The 14,715-nt window shown below is 45.7% G+C and overlaps 1 protein-coding gene across 10 annotated transcripts in view; it reads right to left on the bottom strand.

Annotated features, from left to right (window-relative positions):
* Positions 1-14,715, bottom strand: part of LOC139226472 (septin-5-like) — a 138,295-nt gene that overhangs the window by 34,654 nt on the left and 88,926 nt on the right. For all 10 annotated transcript variants that reach the window (XR_011587265.1, XR_011587266.1, XM_070857273.1 and 7 more), the window contains 4 exons: positions 9,593-9,710; positions 5,256-5,357; positions 3,236-3,332; positions 281-443 (listed from right to left, as the gene is read on the bottom strand). Coding sequence is in view for 8 of the 10 variants with exons in the window: in XM_070857273.1 (XP_070713374.1) it covers positions 281-443; positions 3,236-3,332; positions 5,256-5,357; positions 9,593-9,710 (480 nt within the window). In the remaining 2 variants the exon portion in view is untranslated. The remainder of the gene's footprint in view (positions 1-280; positions 444-3,235; positions 3,333-5,255; positions 5,358-9,592; positions 9,711-14,715) is intronic.

Genomic DNA, 14,715 nt, shown 5'->3' with positions numbered 1-14,715 from the left:
AATTCTCTTCCCTGAAGGACATTAGTGAACTAGTTGGGTTTTTACAACATCCACGGCAGCTTTTGTAGTAACTTTTTTCCAATACTAGCACACAAATGATCAGATTTATTGAATTCCATTTTACATCTTGCCATGGTGGGATCTGACCTATGACCTCTATGGTTACCAGTCCAGTATCATAACTACTACACTATTATACACACACACATGTGATGTGTATTTTGGCAGCAATGTATTAACAACTAACACATTCCAGCTCGGTAAAAGTGAATGCACTTACTTCCTGTTTCGCTCTTTCACCACCATCCTGGTCATACTCTGAATGCAATGTGCTCGGTAATTTTCATAGTGTATGTCACGTGTCACATCTTTCAGGTCCTGCATATGTGTTCGGATCAACATGTTTCGTAACCTCACAAAGTCACAGTGAGCTGGATTCTCCACTGCAAAGGGACGTAGGATAAAAAGAACTTGTGGTTATAACACCATCACGTAATGGAAGATGTTCTAAAGCACTTCATATATACGGAATTACCTTGGCATGCACGTTTGTTATGTGGGCGAATGCAACAGACAACTTGCATACATTGAGGTCCCACAAACAGCAATGAGATAAATGACCAGTGAATCAGGTTTTAATGGTGTTGTTGAGGGAGGAATACTGGCTAAGACACTGGGCCATCTCTCTGAATAGCGCTGCACAATCTTTAACATCCACCCCAACAGACAGAAAAGGCCTCAATTAGCATCTCACGTAAAGAACAGCACTTCCAACAAAGCAGCACTCCCTCAGTACTGCATGTAGTGTCAGACCAGGTGATATGCTCAAGTACCAGAGTGCGGCTTGAACCCACAATCTTGTGACCCAGAGGCAAGAATGCTACCAAATTGCCAAAGAGGCTTTGGAAGATTAGTAGACACCCATCAAACCCAAATCACCAAAATGGGACTTTTGTTTCATGTGAGACAATCTTCATCATCAGGGGAGTTTAGACTGAAAACGTGTGCTGCTCTTCGGTCTAGTTATTGGCTAGAAGGGGTGAAGGTTTCCCCTTTTATAGCGCGTTGGTAGGACAATGCAGTGCTTTGCACCGTGGCATTGCTCATGAGTATGGGTTTTAGCTGCTAAGATGGAGTGAGCTGTATTTAACCTGGCCCCTCGAAGGCCACTGCTCAGTTGCGCCCTGTGAAGATGTGGTCAATCAGAGGCCGAGTGCTGGGGGTAGTTTCAGCAGATTGGTGGGTGCTCAGGAACCCCTCCTTGTCTTTGATGAAAGGCCCAGATTATCAACGTGGAACCAGCAGAAAATGACTGGCTTTTTTTTTCTTGTTTTGCATCTGTAACAAGGTGCAACATCTGGAATGATGCAGAGGTGTCCTAGACACGTATTAGGGACTGGGATCTGCAGTTTACTTCACAGATTCCATGGCTCAAATGTTATCAATGTGCTAAACAATTGGAACATTTTTTAACGAGGAAATCAAACTGACATCATGAGGGAAGATTGTGTGGTCCTTGCATGGAAAACATAATGATCTGATGATGTGCTCAGTTATACACTGACCCTTGTTAAGGACTTGAACCAAATAAAGAGAAAAACTCCCAAATAACAACTGAAATATATATTTTTAAGGGGATAGGCTTGTTTTGCCATTAATGAGGTGCTCCTGGTGCTTCCTGTCCACCTTGTGAGGCTTCAAACATGCTCATCAGTCGACTGACAAGTGACTATCCTTGGGAAAAAGGTGGTCGGTTAGCAGGGGTCAAGGTGGCTCCAAGATGATTTGGCCATCTACAGAAGTCAACCTTCTGTGGCCAATTAGTAATCAAATGCCTGAATCAGGCAGGCCCACAGTCCCCCAGGCATGGTTGATGATTCCCTCGCCAGTCTGGATCAAAAATGGAACCTTGAGGATTAGCCTGTCACAGGGGGCCAGGATTATTCCCACCAGGCTTTAGATTGCAAGCCAATATCCTACAGGCTGGGCTAGTCCCACTGGAAGCAGTTCTGGTAAATTGCATAGTTTTAGTTAGTTAATCTCCAGTCGGCACATGATAGAGGCTGGGGGGGCTAAGCTTCAGATCTGTCAACTTGTGCCAAACTCTCTGGACTTGGAGCAGTGGGATATGTCCCTGTGGGAAGTGTGTGCATTTAGCCCGGGCAATCAGAAACTCTGCAGGTGGGTATAAATTTATCAGTAGTTTGGCTTGGAGTCGCTCAAACATGATGTGTGTCAGACATCATGCTGACCAAAATAAAAGTACCCACCTTCACATTAATATGAAATGTTCAACCAAATAGAGAAGCATCCAAAGGATAGAGAATAATCTACTTTTTTGCCTTCAATTTATATTTTTTTATGAAGCCATTATTTTACAAAACCAGGGGATGGAAATTCGGTCTTTTGCCACCTCTGTTTGTGCCCCGGAGGGGCGGTAATGGCAGCAGAAATAATTTCCGGGCGGGCAGCCAGCTTCCAGCACCCCGCTGGGACATTTGGTGCCGGTTTTGCAGGTGGCACGGAGCAGTACCGCCCTGGGAGAGAGGCGAGTCGTTGTGCAACATCGCTAGTTGTGTCACCGTTTTGAAATTTGTTTTCTGGGGGACCTGTAGCATCTCATTGCGCCCCCTAGTGGGACCGCCTGGGAAAGCAGGTGGTCCGAGCTGTACCGGCGGCAGTGAGGGAAGGAATGTCTACTTGAGGTAAGTGTGACTATTTTATTTGTTTAATTTTGAGATTTATGTTTATGTGGCATCAGTAAGGTATTGGGAATGTTTTTGGTGGGTTTTGTGATAATTTTTTTCCCCACGCAAGCCTCTCTTAGGGCACTCTGAGGCCGGCTCTTTAGCTCGGGATTTTCAGTTGCTCAGCTGGCCTAGCACCCTTTGAGAGGTGTGGAACGCCTCCCTTAGTGCTCCGCCCTACACTCAGGGCCCAGCTGATGAATTTTGTGGCTGCAGACGCAAACCATTTCCCGCCGCTAAATTTACTGCCCCGCCGCCATTAGCGCCTCAAAATGGGCGGTACCGAATTTCCAGCCCCAAGTATTTAACATTGTTTTCATAGACAGAGCACGTGTGTGTTTTGGAACTTTGAACTTTTGAAATGGTGCCTGATATTGGTGCTTAAAAGACATCGATCCAATCAAGTCACCATCTTTTTCCTTTAACCAGAGGAGCAAGACACAGTTTAGATTCAACAAACATTAGAAAAGATTTGTGATTGTGCATACCTTCTACAATACCCCAGGGATACAGTCGCCCCCGAACTCTCCTTCCTTTGGCTTCAACCACAGTATTGCTACCAATCACAGTGAATGGGATGCTGTCCTGGAACAGAAAATTAAAGGCCAAATAAAAATAAAACAATTGAAATGAATAAACTCTTTGGAAGCAGAATCCACAGCCTCTTCAGTGTTGGGTATCGAGCAACACTCGCTAGAATTGACTCCGAGACTGAAGTGAATGAACATTGTACACAGAACGGTCAGAAACTGGATCTGTTATTTAGATAACCACATGCTCCAATTATTTGGGAGTTCTGTGATTGTTCCATGATGCTGCCAGAATCTAGTGAAAAATTATTTGGTGAGCTTTACCTCCACAACGGCTGCTTTGAAAGTGCTGACGTACTTAATGGTAAGTGAAGGGTTCTCATCATCGAGGGTTACAATCCCAGAACAACACTGGGGACGCAGGACTGAGACACACTGTACGAGTTGTGAGCCCTGCTATAAGTCTGCCCCCAATTTTCATCCCAATTCTTGCCACATTGCAAACTCACCTGTTTTCACCTTGAGAGGATTGCTGCCCTGTTGTTTCCTCTCTCGGCCTCAGCCACATTTGAGTTCCAGTTCACTGCCACTCGTGACCCTCCTGCAACTGCACACTAACTCTGCTGGTGAGGAGTCCACATCTTTGTTTGTGAGGCTCAAATCTAGACCCATGTGACCGCAACATGGAATAAGATCACCAACAGGGGACAGGTTCTCAGTCGAGATACATCGGCCCCAATTTGCAAGTGGGAGGGAGGAGGTCTGGTCCCTCCAACAAACGCCATGGAGTTTCGACCCCACAGCATGTGTGCATTGTTTTCAACAGGATCTACTCCTGGAAGCCAGCCTGATTGGAGGGCTTGGCTCCCAGTTGGATTGGGAACATTGCAGCAGAGACCACAGCCCAGGAGCAGGGAGGTCTCCTGCTGCTGGGGTAGGGATTGCATGAGGGGAGTTGGTGGTTCGGGATGTTCCCGGGGGTTTGGAGACAGATCGGGGTACAGAGATGGGGGCTCGGGGGTGGGGGTCGGTGATCATGGGGAGAAGGTTGGGGATTGCGGAGGTAGGTTCATGATATCGCGTGCGGGATGCGATCACGGGGAGGGAAGCAGGTTAGTTTGGCGGACTGAGAGGAAGCCCTCCTGCTCTTCCTGGTCCACAAGCAGTGCTGGAAAGGCACTTTCCTCTTCCATACAGCAGTCCTCACCTGCCTTTAGCGAAAGTATCAGGCTTGCAGCCTCATTAAATATTTAAATGAGCAATCCAGCTTCTGGGAGGCAACGTGTCACAGCCCAACCAATGCCGTACTGTGTCACGCCCCAACCAATGCCACACTGTACCATACCCCAACCAATGCCAGACTGCGATACATCTCAACCAATGCTGTACTGTGATACATCCCAAATAATGTTCTGGGAACTCTGAAGGCTACTTCTGCAATCTTTTCCTGCACACACAGAAAATCACTCCATTTCTGGACCATGTTATTGAGACTGTCACAAATAGATCCGTTTACTCCAATATACTGTACAATCACCAAATTGGCGTTGAGATACAGCCATAATTTATGTCCAATAGATCCCATCGAATCGATAGGTACAGTGTTTACCTTTATAAAAAGCAACTGGGCAAATTATTCGTATAGGATTCTACAGGGCGGTAGGCAGCATTTACACTGTAACTGCAGTGTCGGTACCAAATGGTTTTGTTCCCCATCGATGCTATAGTTTTAGTGTAATTCCGGAGTTAGGGATCGACCCTGATCTCACGCAATGGAGAGTGCGGCTCCCCGGACCGTGTAAATGCCACCCGTAATATAACAGGTATACGCACTTCAACCATTCTTTACAGTTCTATTCATGACTGTAGTGTCTCTGTTTATTACACACTTTACATTATCATACAAGAAGTGTGACTGACCCTCACATTGTAGCACATCTTGAAGAAATTCAACAGACTCCCATTCGCTCCTCCTCACCTTCAATTCCTGATCCTGCCGTTTAAATTCTTCATCCTCATCGGAGTCACAGTCTGGGAACTGGTAGATTTTGATCCCATAGGATTTGATTTCTTCGCGGATCTGTGGGGAAAGTTTAACCAGCAATGGCAGGTTACATTTCAAAGGTGCAACAGAGATTTCTTTCCTGGTGGAGGTTAAGAGAATGTTGGACCTTGAACATTAACTGAATCTGGAGTCCTTGTATTTTTGAGTCACCGATCTGGTAAGCACAACCACAGGCCTCTGGCCTCAGTGTCAGCAGCCCTTGCGATGCTGCTGGGGCCATACTTTTGTGCAGAATGAACAGCCCAGACACAGCTCACACAATACACTTTGGCATGGAGTAAGCCATCCTCATCCAATCCAATGGTCTGATAGGTCTTGATCAGCACCAAGCTCTGGGTTAGGGGATGATTGGGTTTTCTCCACCATGTGTTGACAGGGCTACGATATTCAGTGACGGGATAACTCACTTATAAGCACGCCCACCCAATCAGTGAACTACATTCTGTGTGTGCTCTTTTCACGGAGGTGTTAAAATCCTAAAGTGTAAGGGAGGTGTTTCCATGGCGATGAGAGAAAATTCAGCACTAATTGGAAATCTTGCTCAGCAAGATCACAGCATGGCTGGTGTGGGAAATGGAAGAATGTCACATTGGTGACATAGGTTGGAATTGGATCTGCCGGTCAGTGTAGAGGCATCTAGCCAGGCTGTAATTGGCCTTGGAGCGCTTGATAGCAACACTCGGTGCCTGAAACTGAAAACATTCCATTCCCTAGCACTGACTTTCTACATCGAGATGAGCACAAAATTCACAAAAGGAGTGTTTTTTTTCTGACTTTATTAAGTCGTATTAGGACCCAAATCATCATCCCATCATCATCATCAAACAGAACCACAGTAAGCTTGAAAGCATCGGGTTGACTTTTTCAGTAGCAGTTTAATGGAGGCATTTTACTTTTTTTTGATGAGACTATCGAAGGATCCTTTAAAAAGACAGTGTGGCTGATTTTATTGAACACATCCCATGTTTTTTTCCTCTTTCAGACGTCTATGTAAAATTTGAAAAATGGGCAAGCAGGAAAAAAACCTATCCAGGAACATGTAAATCATGCAATTTATTGATAATTACTTATAAATATGAACTTTGGATCACTGTATAGACTGCTAAAATTGATTTCTTTCTTATTTATCATACTGTTGAATAAACTGTGTGCAACAGCGACACAACCTGTTTAACAAATAACAAGGTGGCACCAGATTCCGGCCGTGGTTGTTTGCTGATATTTCACATCGAGGGCAAGGTTCCACTGGCTATTGTTGATTGAAATCTCTCGGTGATGTTACTGAAGGTTCTCACATTAATTTCCCTAACCGCTATTTTAATGGCGGTGGGGGGGGGGGGGGGGGCGGTTATCCTTTATTTTTCAGCATCACTGTGTAACAGCATCATAAATGTGTATGGGAAACTTCTCACTGCACAAGATACGGAACAGAGGAAAGCTGCAACACAAGATTGCATTTATATCGCAGCAGATCACAGTTCAGGAACAAACGTGACGTGACGTACAATAAATTACTTTGAAGCACGATCACAGTTGTTATAGAGGTGAATGCGGCAACTGTTTTGGGTATAGCGATCCCACACACAACAATGAGGTGAAAGACCAACTAATCGATTTTGATGGAGGTTGTTGAGGAAGGAATAATGGCGAGGACACCAAAATCCACATCCCCTCCCCTCACTCTCTGTTTAAACCTGTGTGTGTGTGGCCTGATCAGTGAGCTTATGTTTGGCTGAAAAGGCTAAATCCACTAAATCACTATATGCCTCTTGTATCTCTTATCTCCTCCAGCCCCACAACCCTACCCCGAGATGTCTGCGCTCCTCTAATTCTGCCCTCCTGAGCATCCCTGATTATAATCGCTCAACCATTGGTGGCTGTGCCTTCTGTTGCCTCGGCCCCAAGCTCTGGAATTCCCTGCCTAAACCTCTCCGCCTCTCTTTCCTCCTTCAAGACGCTCCTTAAAACATACTTATGTGACCACCTGCGGTAATTTCTACTTATGCGGCTCGGTGTCAAATTTTTATCGCATAGTACTCCTGTGAAGCGCCTTGGGACAGTTCACTACATTAAAGGCGCTATATAAATAAAAGTTGTTATTGTATCCAATCGGAAAGCGGGATCAAGATTACTCTACAACGTAAACTCAACCACGTTTTTCAACTGATTTAAACCTTGAAGCCACCAAAGGGTTTACATTCAGTATAAATGGTACGTGGCAAGTATCTGAGGTTATTCTGCTTTCTAACTCCAGATATTTTATCTGCTACAAAACTAATCTGCTTCACGGCTGTGTGGCAGAGGGTATGGAGCCAATCCTGGTTCTAAAAACATTGAGGCGGTGGGGGATGACAGACGGGCCGCTGTGTGATTGGGGTTTAGCTGATGTTGACCCCTGCTGGTCACCAGAGGAATGGCACTGCTCTGCGCAGCAATGCTCGTGCCACGGGCTGAAGTGCCGACTGGCCAATGTTTTCGTCACACCAGGAGAATCAAAACTACCACCAGGAAAACAGAGCATCTTCTGAGGGGTTGTTCTCCTGAGAGCAGAGAAGGCTAAGAGGAGATTCGATAGAGGTGTTTACAACTATGAAGGGCTTAGAGCATATAGACAGAAACAATTTCCAAAGTCTGAAGGGTTGACAAACAGAGGCACAGATTTAAGGTGATTGGCAAAAAACCCAGAGCTGACATGAGGAAGAATGGTTAGGATTTGGAATGCTCTGCCTGATAAGGTGCTGGAGGTAGATTCGATACTAGCTTTCAAAAGGGAATTGGATAAATAATTGGAGAAAAAAATTGCAGGGATTTAGGGAAAGAGCCGGGGGAGGGGGACCAACTGGATTGCTCTTGGAAGGAGTCAGCGCAGACTCGATGGGGCGAAGGGCCTCCTTTTGTGCTGTATAGGTTGAACCTTCCTTATCCGGCACCCTCGGGACCTGGCCTATCCTGAACGAGGGATTTTGCCGGATATGGGGAGGTCACATGTTTGGGTGGACTACACCTTTAAGTGCTGTTGCTGGGGTAAATGTGTGTGTGCGCGCTGATTGGCTGGACTGACTGTCAGTCAGCTAGTCAGTCAGCCAGCCAGCCAATCAGTATGCAGGAGGCCCCGAAGAGTCGGCAGGCCCAGAAGAGTTGGTCCGACCTCCCGGAGGGAGCGTTGTGGGAGGAGCGGCCGGCCCGAGGACTGTGCCTGTAGGAGCTCCAGCAGGGCGACGAGGAAGAGACAGCTGATCGAGGAGGAAGATTAGGATTTTGACGGTCACGTTCTGCGCATGCGCCACCCGGCGTCCGGGAATGGTCCCGGACGAGGGGTGGTATTGGAGAAGGGAGTCCCGGATAAGAGAGGTTCAACCTGTATTATGATTATACAAACAGAGCGTGACTGAAATGCACAAGTAGATCAGCATCTGAAAGAGAAAAGACAGGTTAAAGTTTGAGGTGGGACTTTCCATTAGAACCGTAGTGCATTGCGGTGAATGTCATGTGATCAAACATCATACAAATGCAGCATCCAGAATCCGGAACTCTCGGGACCAAGGCCATTCCGGATTCAGGGCTTTCGATCGTCTTTCTGACGTCATGAATCCAGAAACACCCGAGCCCAGGTTCAGATATTTCAAGATTTCGGAATGTCAGAAAGTGGGGGAGGAGGGGGGGGTGCTCGCTGAGTAGCTGTTCGGGCCACTGGCCCCATTGATCTGGTCGTCGGGCGGGGCCCCGTCGTCGAGGAAGTGTTCGGGCGGGCCGGCGAGGAGCCCAAGGTAAGGTGCAGCGGCGGTGAGGCGAGGCCCGAGGTCAGGCAGCGGCGGGACCGCGAGGTCGGCAGGTCCGGACAACCCTGCCGCCAATCGTTCCGGAGTCTGGATTCCAGAACATTCCAGATTCCAGAACTCCGGATTTTGGATGCTGCACCTGTATAACCAAATGTCATGTGATCAAGCCGTTCCGAATATGTGCAATCAGAGTTGGCAACCCTCGCGTGAACCCGCAATCTTCTGACCCAGAAGTGAGAGAGCTGCCAACTGAGCCAAGCTGGTATTTGAAAACACACTTATAATATTGCTAAGGGACGAGAGCACAACCGTCCCCAGGGTTACCAGCTGGTTATATCGAGTTGTAAATAGTCCATGCCTTTCCCATTCATTCCCACTAAACAGTGAATAAATGACCTTGAGAACCAGACACAGCAGAGGTTTATTGCACAGTGCAGTGCTTCTTGTGACTGATATAAACAATCCAATTACCTTTGTCTTCATTTTGGTAACCTCTGGAGGGGTCAGTGTATCTGCTTTGGCAAGGAGCGGTACAATGTTCACCTTATCGTGCACAGCCTTCATAAATTCCACATCCAGCGGCCGTAACCTTCAAAACCAAACAAAGCTCAATCACAAGAAAGACTCAGGTCAGGTTAGCGGTGTTTTGTAAGTGTTATTTAGAACGCCGTTTGAACTAAAACCTATCACAACATTGATTAGCGTGTCCAGGCTTTCTGTCTTCATGGGTTTTAGGATTGTCCCATGGAGCCTAAAGCGCCACATATGATGTATATATCTCAAGCTGCTGATATTCGTTGATTTTGGTGTGCTGAGTTAGGAACTTGTCACCAATGAGGAGGCAGCAGTACTAACCACAGCCCTTCAGGCCCACGAAATTCAAACTTTCAGAAGGTATTCGATGATTATTAACAGAAATGAGAGCACATGGAATTGGATGTAGCCGTGTGATATGGGTTGGTAATTGATTGAGAGGTAAGAGGCGGGTTTGTTCTCAAATTGGCAGGATTTGATTAGTGGGGTTCCCCACGGATCTGTACTGGGGCCTCAGCTTTTCACCATATAGATTAATAACTTGGATAAAGAAATAGTGAGTTGGTTATCCAAGTTTGCAGATGACACTAAGGTACATAACCTAGTCTGTGCTGGTTACACTCCTCACAAGGTTCCTCCCATTCAGTTGACTTTATCTCAGTCTTTCAGCATACCTTTCTATTCCGGTCCTCTCATGTACTTGTCTAGTTTCCTTTAGAAAGCATCTAAAAGAATGCTTTCAAAAGGGAATTGGATAAGTTCCTGAAGGAAAACAATTTGTAGGGCTACGGGAAAAGGTGGGGAAGTGGGACTAGCTGAATCAGCTAGTCCCACTTCTGTGGTAGCGAGTTCCGCATTCTAACCACTCTGAGTGAAGACATTTCTCCTCATTGCCCTATCGGAATAATTAGTAATTATCCTGTAATTATCTCCACATCCACCATATCGAACCCATTCCTGATTTTAAGACCTCTGTCAGGTTACCTGTGTCTTCGTTTTTCTCAGGACAAAAGCCTCAACCGGTTCAATCTTTCTCAGTAACTGTAAATCGCTCAGTTCTGGTACCATCCTTGTAAATCTTTTTTGCACTTTCTCCAGTGCTTCTCTGTTCTTTTTATAGTAAGGAGACCAGAAGAACTGTGCACAGTGCTCCAAGAGATGGACTATGTAAAGTACTTCATTGGCTGTAAAGTGCTTTGGGATGTCCTGAGGTTGTGAAAGGTGCTATATAATCATAGAATGGTTACAGCACTGAAGGAGGCCATTCGGCCCGTCGAGCCCGTGCCGGCTCTCTGCACGAGCACTTCAGCTAGTCCCACTCCCCCACCTTTTCCCGTAACCCTACAAATTGTTTTCCTTCAGGAACTTATCCAATTCCCTTTTGAAAGCCACAATTGTGTCCGCCTCAACCACCCTTTCAGGCCGTGCATTCCAGATCCTAACCACTCGCTGTGTAAAGAAGTTTTTCATCATGTCGCCTTTGGTTCTTTCACCAATCGCCTTAAATATGTTGGGCCAAAATTTGATGAAGGCCCCCACTGCCCAAAGGAACGTCGATGGTCGCCATGGTACCTGACAGTACTTTGGGCGGGGTTTTCATCAAAAAGGTCCTTAAAAGGTCGGCAGGCGGTAAAAGAAGGACTTACGCCGCCAATCTGGGCGGCAGCTGGCGGGAGCTCCCAATCTCGGCGGCAGAGGCGCTTGCCGCCCAAGTGCCATTGAGGATGGAGTCGGGCCCACAGAGGGTCGAAGACCTGAAAAGAAAAAGCATTAAAAAAAAACATCGGAACACCTTCTGGGGACCCCATCCAGGTAAGTTCCTGTAAAGAAGTAAAATTATAAAATGTTTACTCACCTTTTTTTCAGATCTTCATACAGTCACGGACAGACCAGCCTCCAGCCAGCAGTCCACCCCCGTTCTGGTGCCGACTCCCGCCTGCACCATTCTGGCATCTTGGCGGGCGGGAATCCACTTACGCCATTCGGCCGTTCGCTGAGGTCAGCGGGCGGTTCCCGATGGTTCTACCCTCCCGCCCACTCCAGACCAGATCGAAAGTGGCACTGGGCGCAACTCGAGGAGGAATGTCGGTGGCTTTGGGCGGTGAGTCCATCAATTTCGGGTCCTGTGTCTTCTGGTTCTCGATCCTTCCGCCAATGGAAACAATTTCTTTCCATCTACTCTGTCCAGACTCCTCCTGATTTTGAACACCTCTATCAAATCTCCTCTCAGCCTTCTCTGCTCTAAGGAGAACAACCCCAGCTTCTCCAGTCTATCCACGTAACAAAAGTCCCTCATCCGTGGAATCATTATTGTAAATCTATTCTGCACCCTCTTCACATCATGCCTAATGTGCGGTGCTTAGAATTGGACACAATACTCTAGTTGAGGCCGAACCAGTATTTTATAAAGGTTCATCATAACTTTCTTGCTTTTGTACTCTATGCCTCTATTTATGAAGCCCAGGATCCCGTATGCTTTCTTAACCGCTTTCTCAACCTGCCCTGCCACCTTCAACGATTTGTGCACATATACCCCCAGGTCTCTCTGTTCATGCACCCACTTTAGGATTGTGCCTTTTAGTTTATATTGCCTCTCCCTTATTCTTCCAACCAAAATGTATCACATCGCACTTTTCTGCGTTAAATTTCATCAGCCACATGTCTACCCATTCCACCAGCCTGTCTATGTCCTCTTGAAGTGTATCCCTATCCTCCTCACTGTTCACTATACTTCCAAGTTTTGTGTCATCTGCAAATTTTGAAATTGTGTCCTGTACTCACAATTCTAAGTCATTAATATACATCAAAAAAAGCAGTGGTCCTAGTACCGAGCTCTGGGGAACACCACTGTATATCTTCCTCCAGTCCGAAAAACAACTGTTCACCACTACTCTGTTTCATGTCAGTCAGCCAATTTCATATCCATGCTGCCACGATAAGTACATGCCACTAGAAATACAAGTTTGTTCTTTCTTTCAGAAAGATAGCTTTATTATTTTCTATGTTATGAAGAATTTTATGAACTAGAATGAAATACTATAACATTTATTCTGTTCTTCCACAATGTCCTTGTAAAATCATCAACCTATTTCTTTACAATTGGGCTTGTCTAACTAGAGTGTGTGGCAGTCCACATTCTGGAAGATTGGAGAAACGCTCCTGGGGACAGGTGTGAGTTTGATGGTCCAATTCTCACAACGATCAGTTTCATTGGTATGACCTTCTATCATCTGACTTGATATCGGTCAGTAAATATAAACTGATCACAGGGGACATGGGGCCCCCTTCTAGGAGATACTAGCGATGCTGAGTCTGAGAGAATATCGCGTAGACCCGAAACTTGTAACAGTGCATTACTGGCAGGGAGCTTCACTCACTAGCCATATATGTTGGAAAGTGACTGGGACATTGCACATGACAAGCACACCTCTGATTTCCCAGAATGCACAGCTGATGGATTGACCTTCGCATTTGGAAAAGCGGCCTCAATAGTTTTGTGGTCTCAGCATGTCAGAAGCCATCAATTTTCAAATCATTAATTTGCCTCAACTTGTACTTATTCTAAATTCAGTGCTATCCTGATAGGTCTGCCTTCTCTTTTTGTAGTTTGTTTCTCCCCATTTCTTCCTCTTCATGCTGAGGTACAGTTCCACAACACAAGTAGAACCTCAGTACTTCCCTCACTCAACCATTCACAGACAGTGACTGTCAGCTGGCTACCTGACTGGGCGAAGGGCAATGGAGCTGAGCTAAACTCCAACTGGAAACAAATCTGAAAGAGACTCGTGATTAGAAATATTATTTTTTTGTTAGACAAAGCTGGTGATATGTGGGATGGACTTAGAGAAAACAGTTGCTGCTACTCTGAGTAACACCTTGGAGAAACAGATGGACCTCTATTTAAAAATGGCACTGATCAGGATACAGATACGCTAACATTGGGAGGAACACAAGAGTTACCCATCTACTAGGACAATGGAGATATCATAAAGGACCAAGGAGGGAAAATGGGTCTGGATGTAAAATACATGCAGGTGGTGATATTCTCTAGCCTTGCTTGATTTGTCATGGAAGGCCGAGAGAAACTTCACAGAGCTTTTCGCTGCAGATTAACGGTTAGAGTCCACAGTAAATGCTTTCATTTCCTACACGTGAGCTTTATCCTCTATAACTAAGTATGTGATACCTGACCTGGGAGTGCTGGCAGATGACACCAGAGAGTACATTTTCTGACTCCTCACCCAATGGGATTCTTGCTCGACTGGAGGCCAGTCAGAGAATTGGGAGCAGAACTCAGCAAGCCCATTTGTGGAAGAAAACTATCTAAGTCCTATTTTAAAGGAAAGGGTTAAGTTCACTTTTTGCTGATTTTGTAGAATTAGGGGAGCTAGAAAAAACACCCAAACCTCTCAGATCTTGGAACAAAGAATGTTGTAAATACATGACTATCTGGTGTTTACATGAGTTTCCAGATACCCTGCTTATCAGAATACGGACAGGGAGAAACTATGCAAGGACAAGATAAAGTGTGCCTCCTGGAATGACCTTTGTATTTACAGGATGTATGATTAATGCTCAGATGAGGTGTTTTAGATAAAGTTCTTGCTTTGATTGCATTTACAGAATGTATGATTAATGCTCATGTGAGGTATTTTAGATAAAGTTCTTGCTTTGATTGCATTTACAAGAATGTATGATTAATGTACATGTGTGGTGTGTTTTAGATAAAATTCCTGTTTCAACTGTATAAAGATAGAGCGGGTTTACTTGTAAAACTCAGAGTTATTGCCTCGGTACGGACTGAGCAAGCTCTCCGAGATATCTCGTTAGAAAAATTCTCTCGAAGCACGACTTTGAAAGCCTCCGCCCGAGTTAATTTAAGCTAAAATTTCCTCGACAGTTTCTGGCGTAGTCGGCAGGATCTCTAAAAAACGAGATCCAAAAGAACTAAATTTAACTTTTAAAGAGAAAAGAGGAATTTCCTCGACACCATTTCAGGACACTCCGGATTTTCTGTCCATTAAAATTCATGGCCGGCAAATCAGGAGCATTCCAAATCA

The sequence above is a fragment of the Pristiophorus japonicus genome, chromosome 16 (assembly GCF_044704955.1).
Source record: "Pristiophorus japonicus isolate sPriJap1 chromosome 16, sPriJap1.hap1, whole genome shotgun sequence".
Lineage (NCBI taxonomy): Eukaryota > Metazoa > Chordata > Chondrichthyes > Pristiophoridae > Pristiophorus > Pristiophorus japonicus.
The sequence above is the reverse complement of the archived record's forward strand: the minus strand, read 5'-3'. Positions and strand labels throughout refer to the sequence as shown.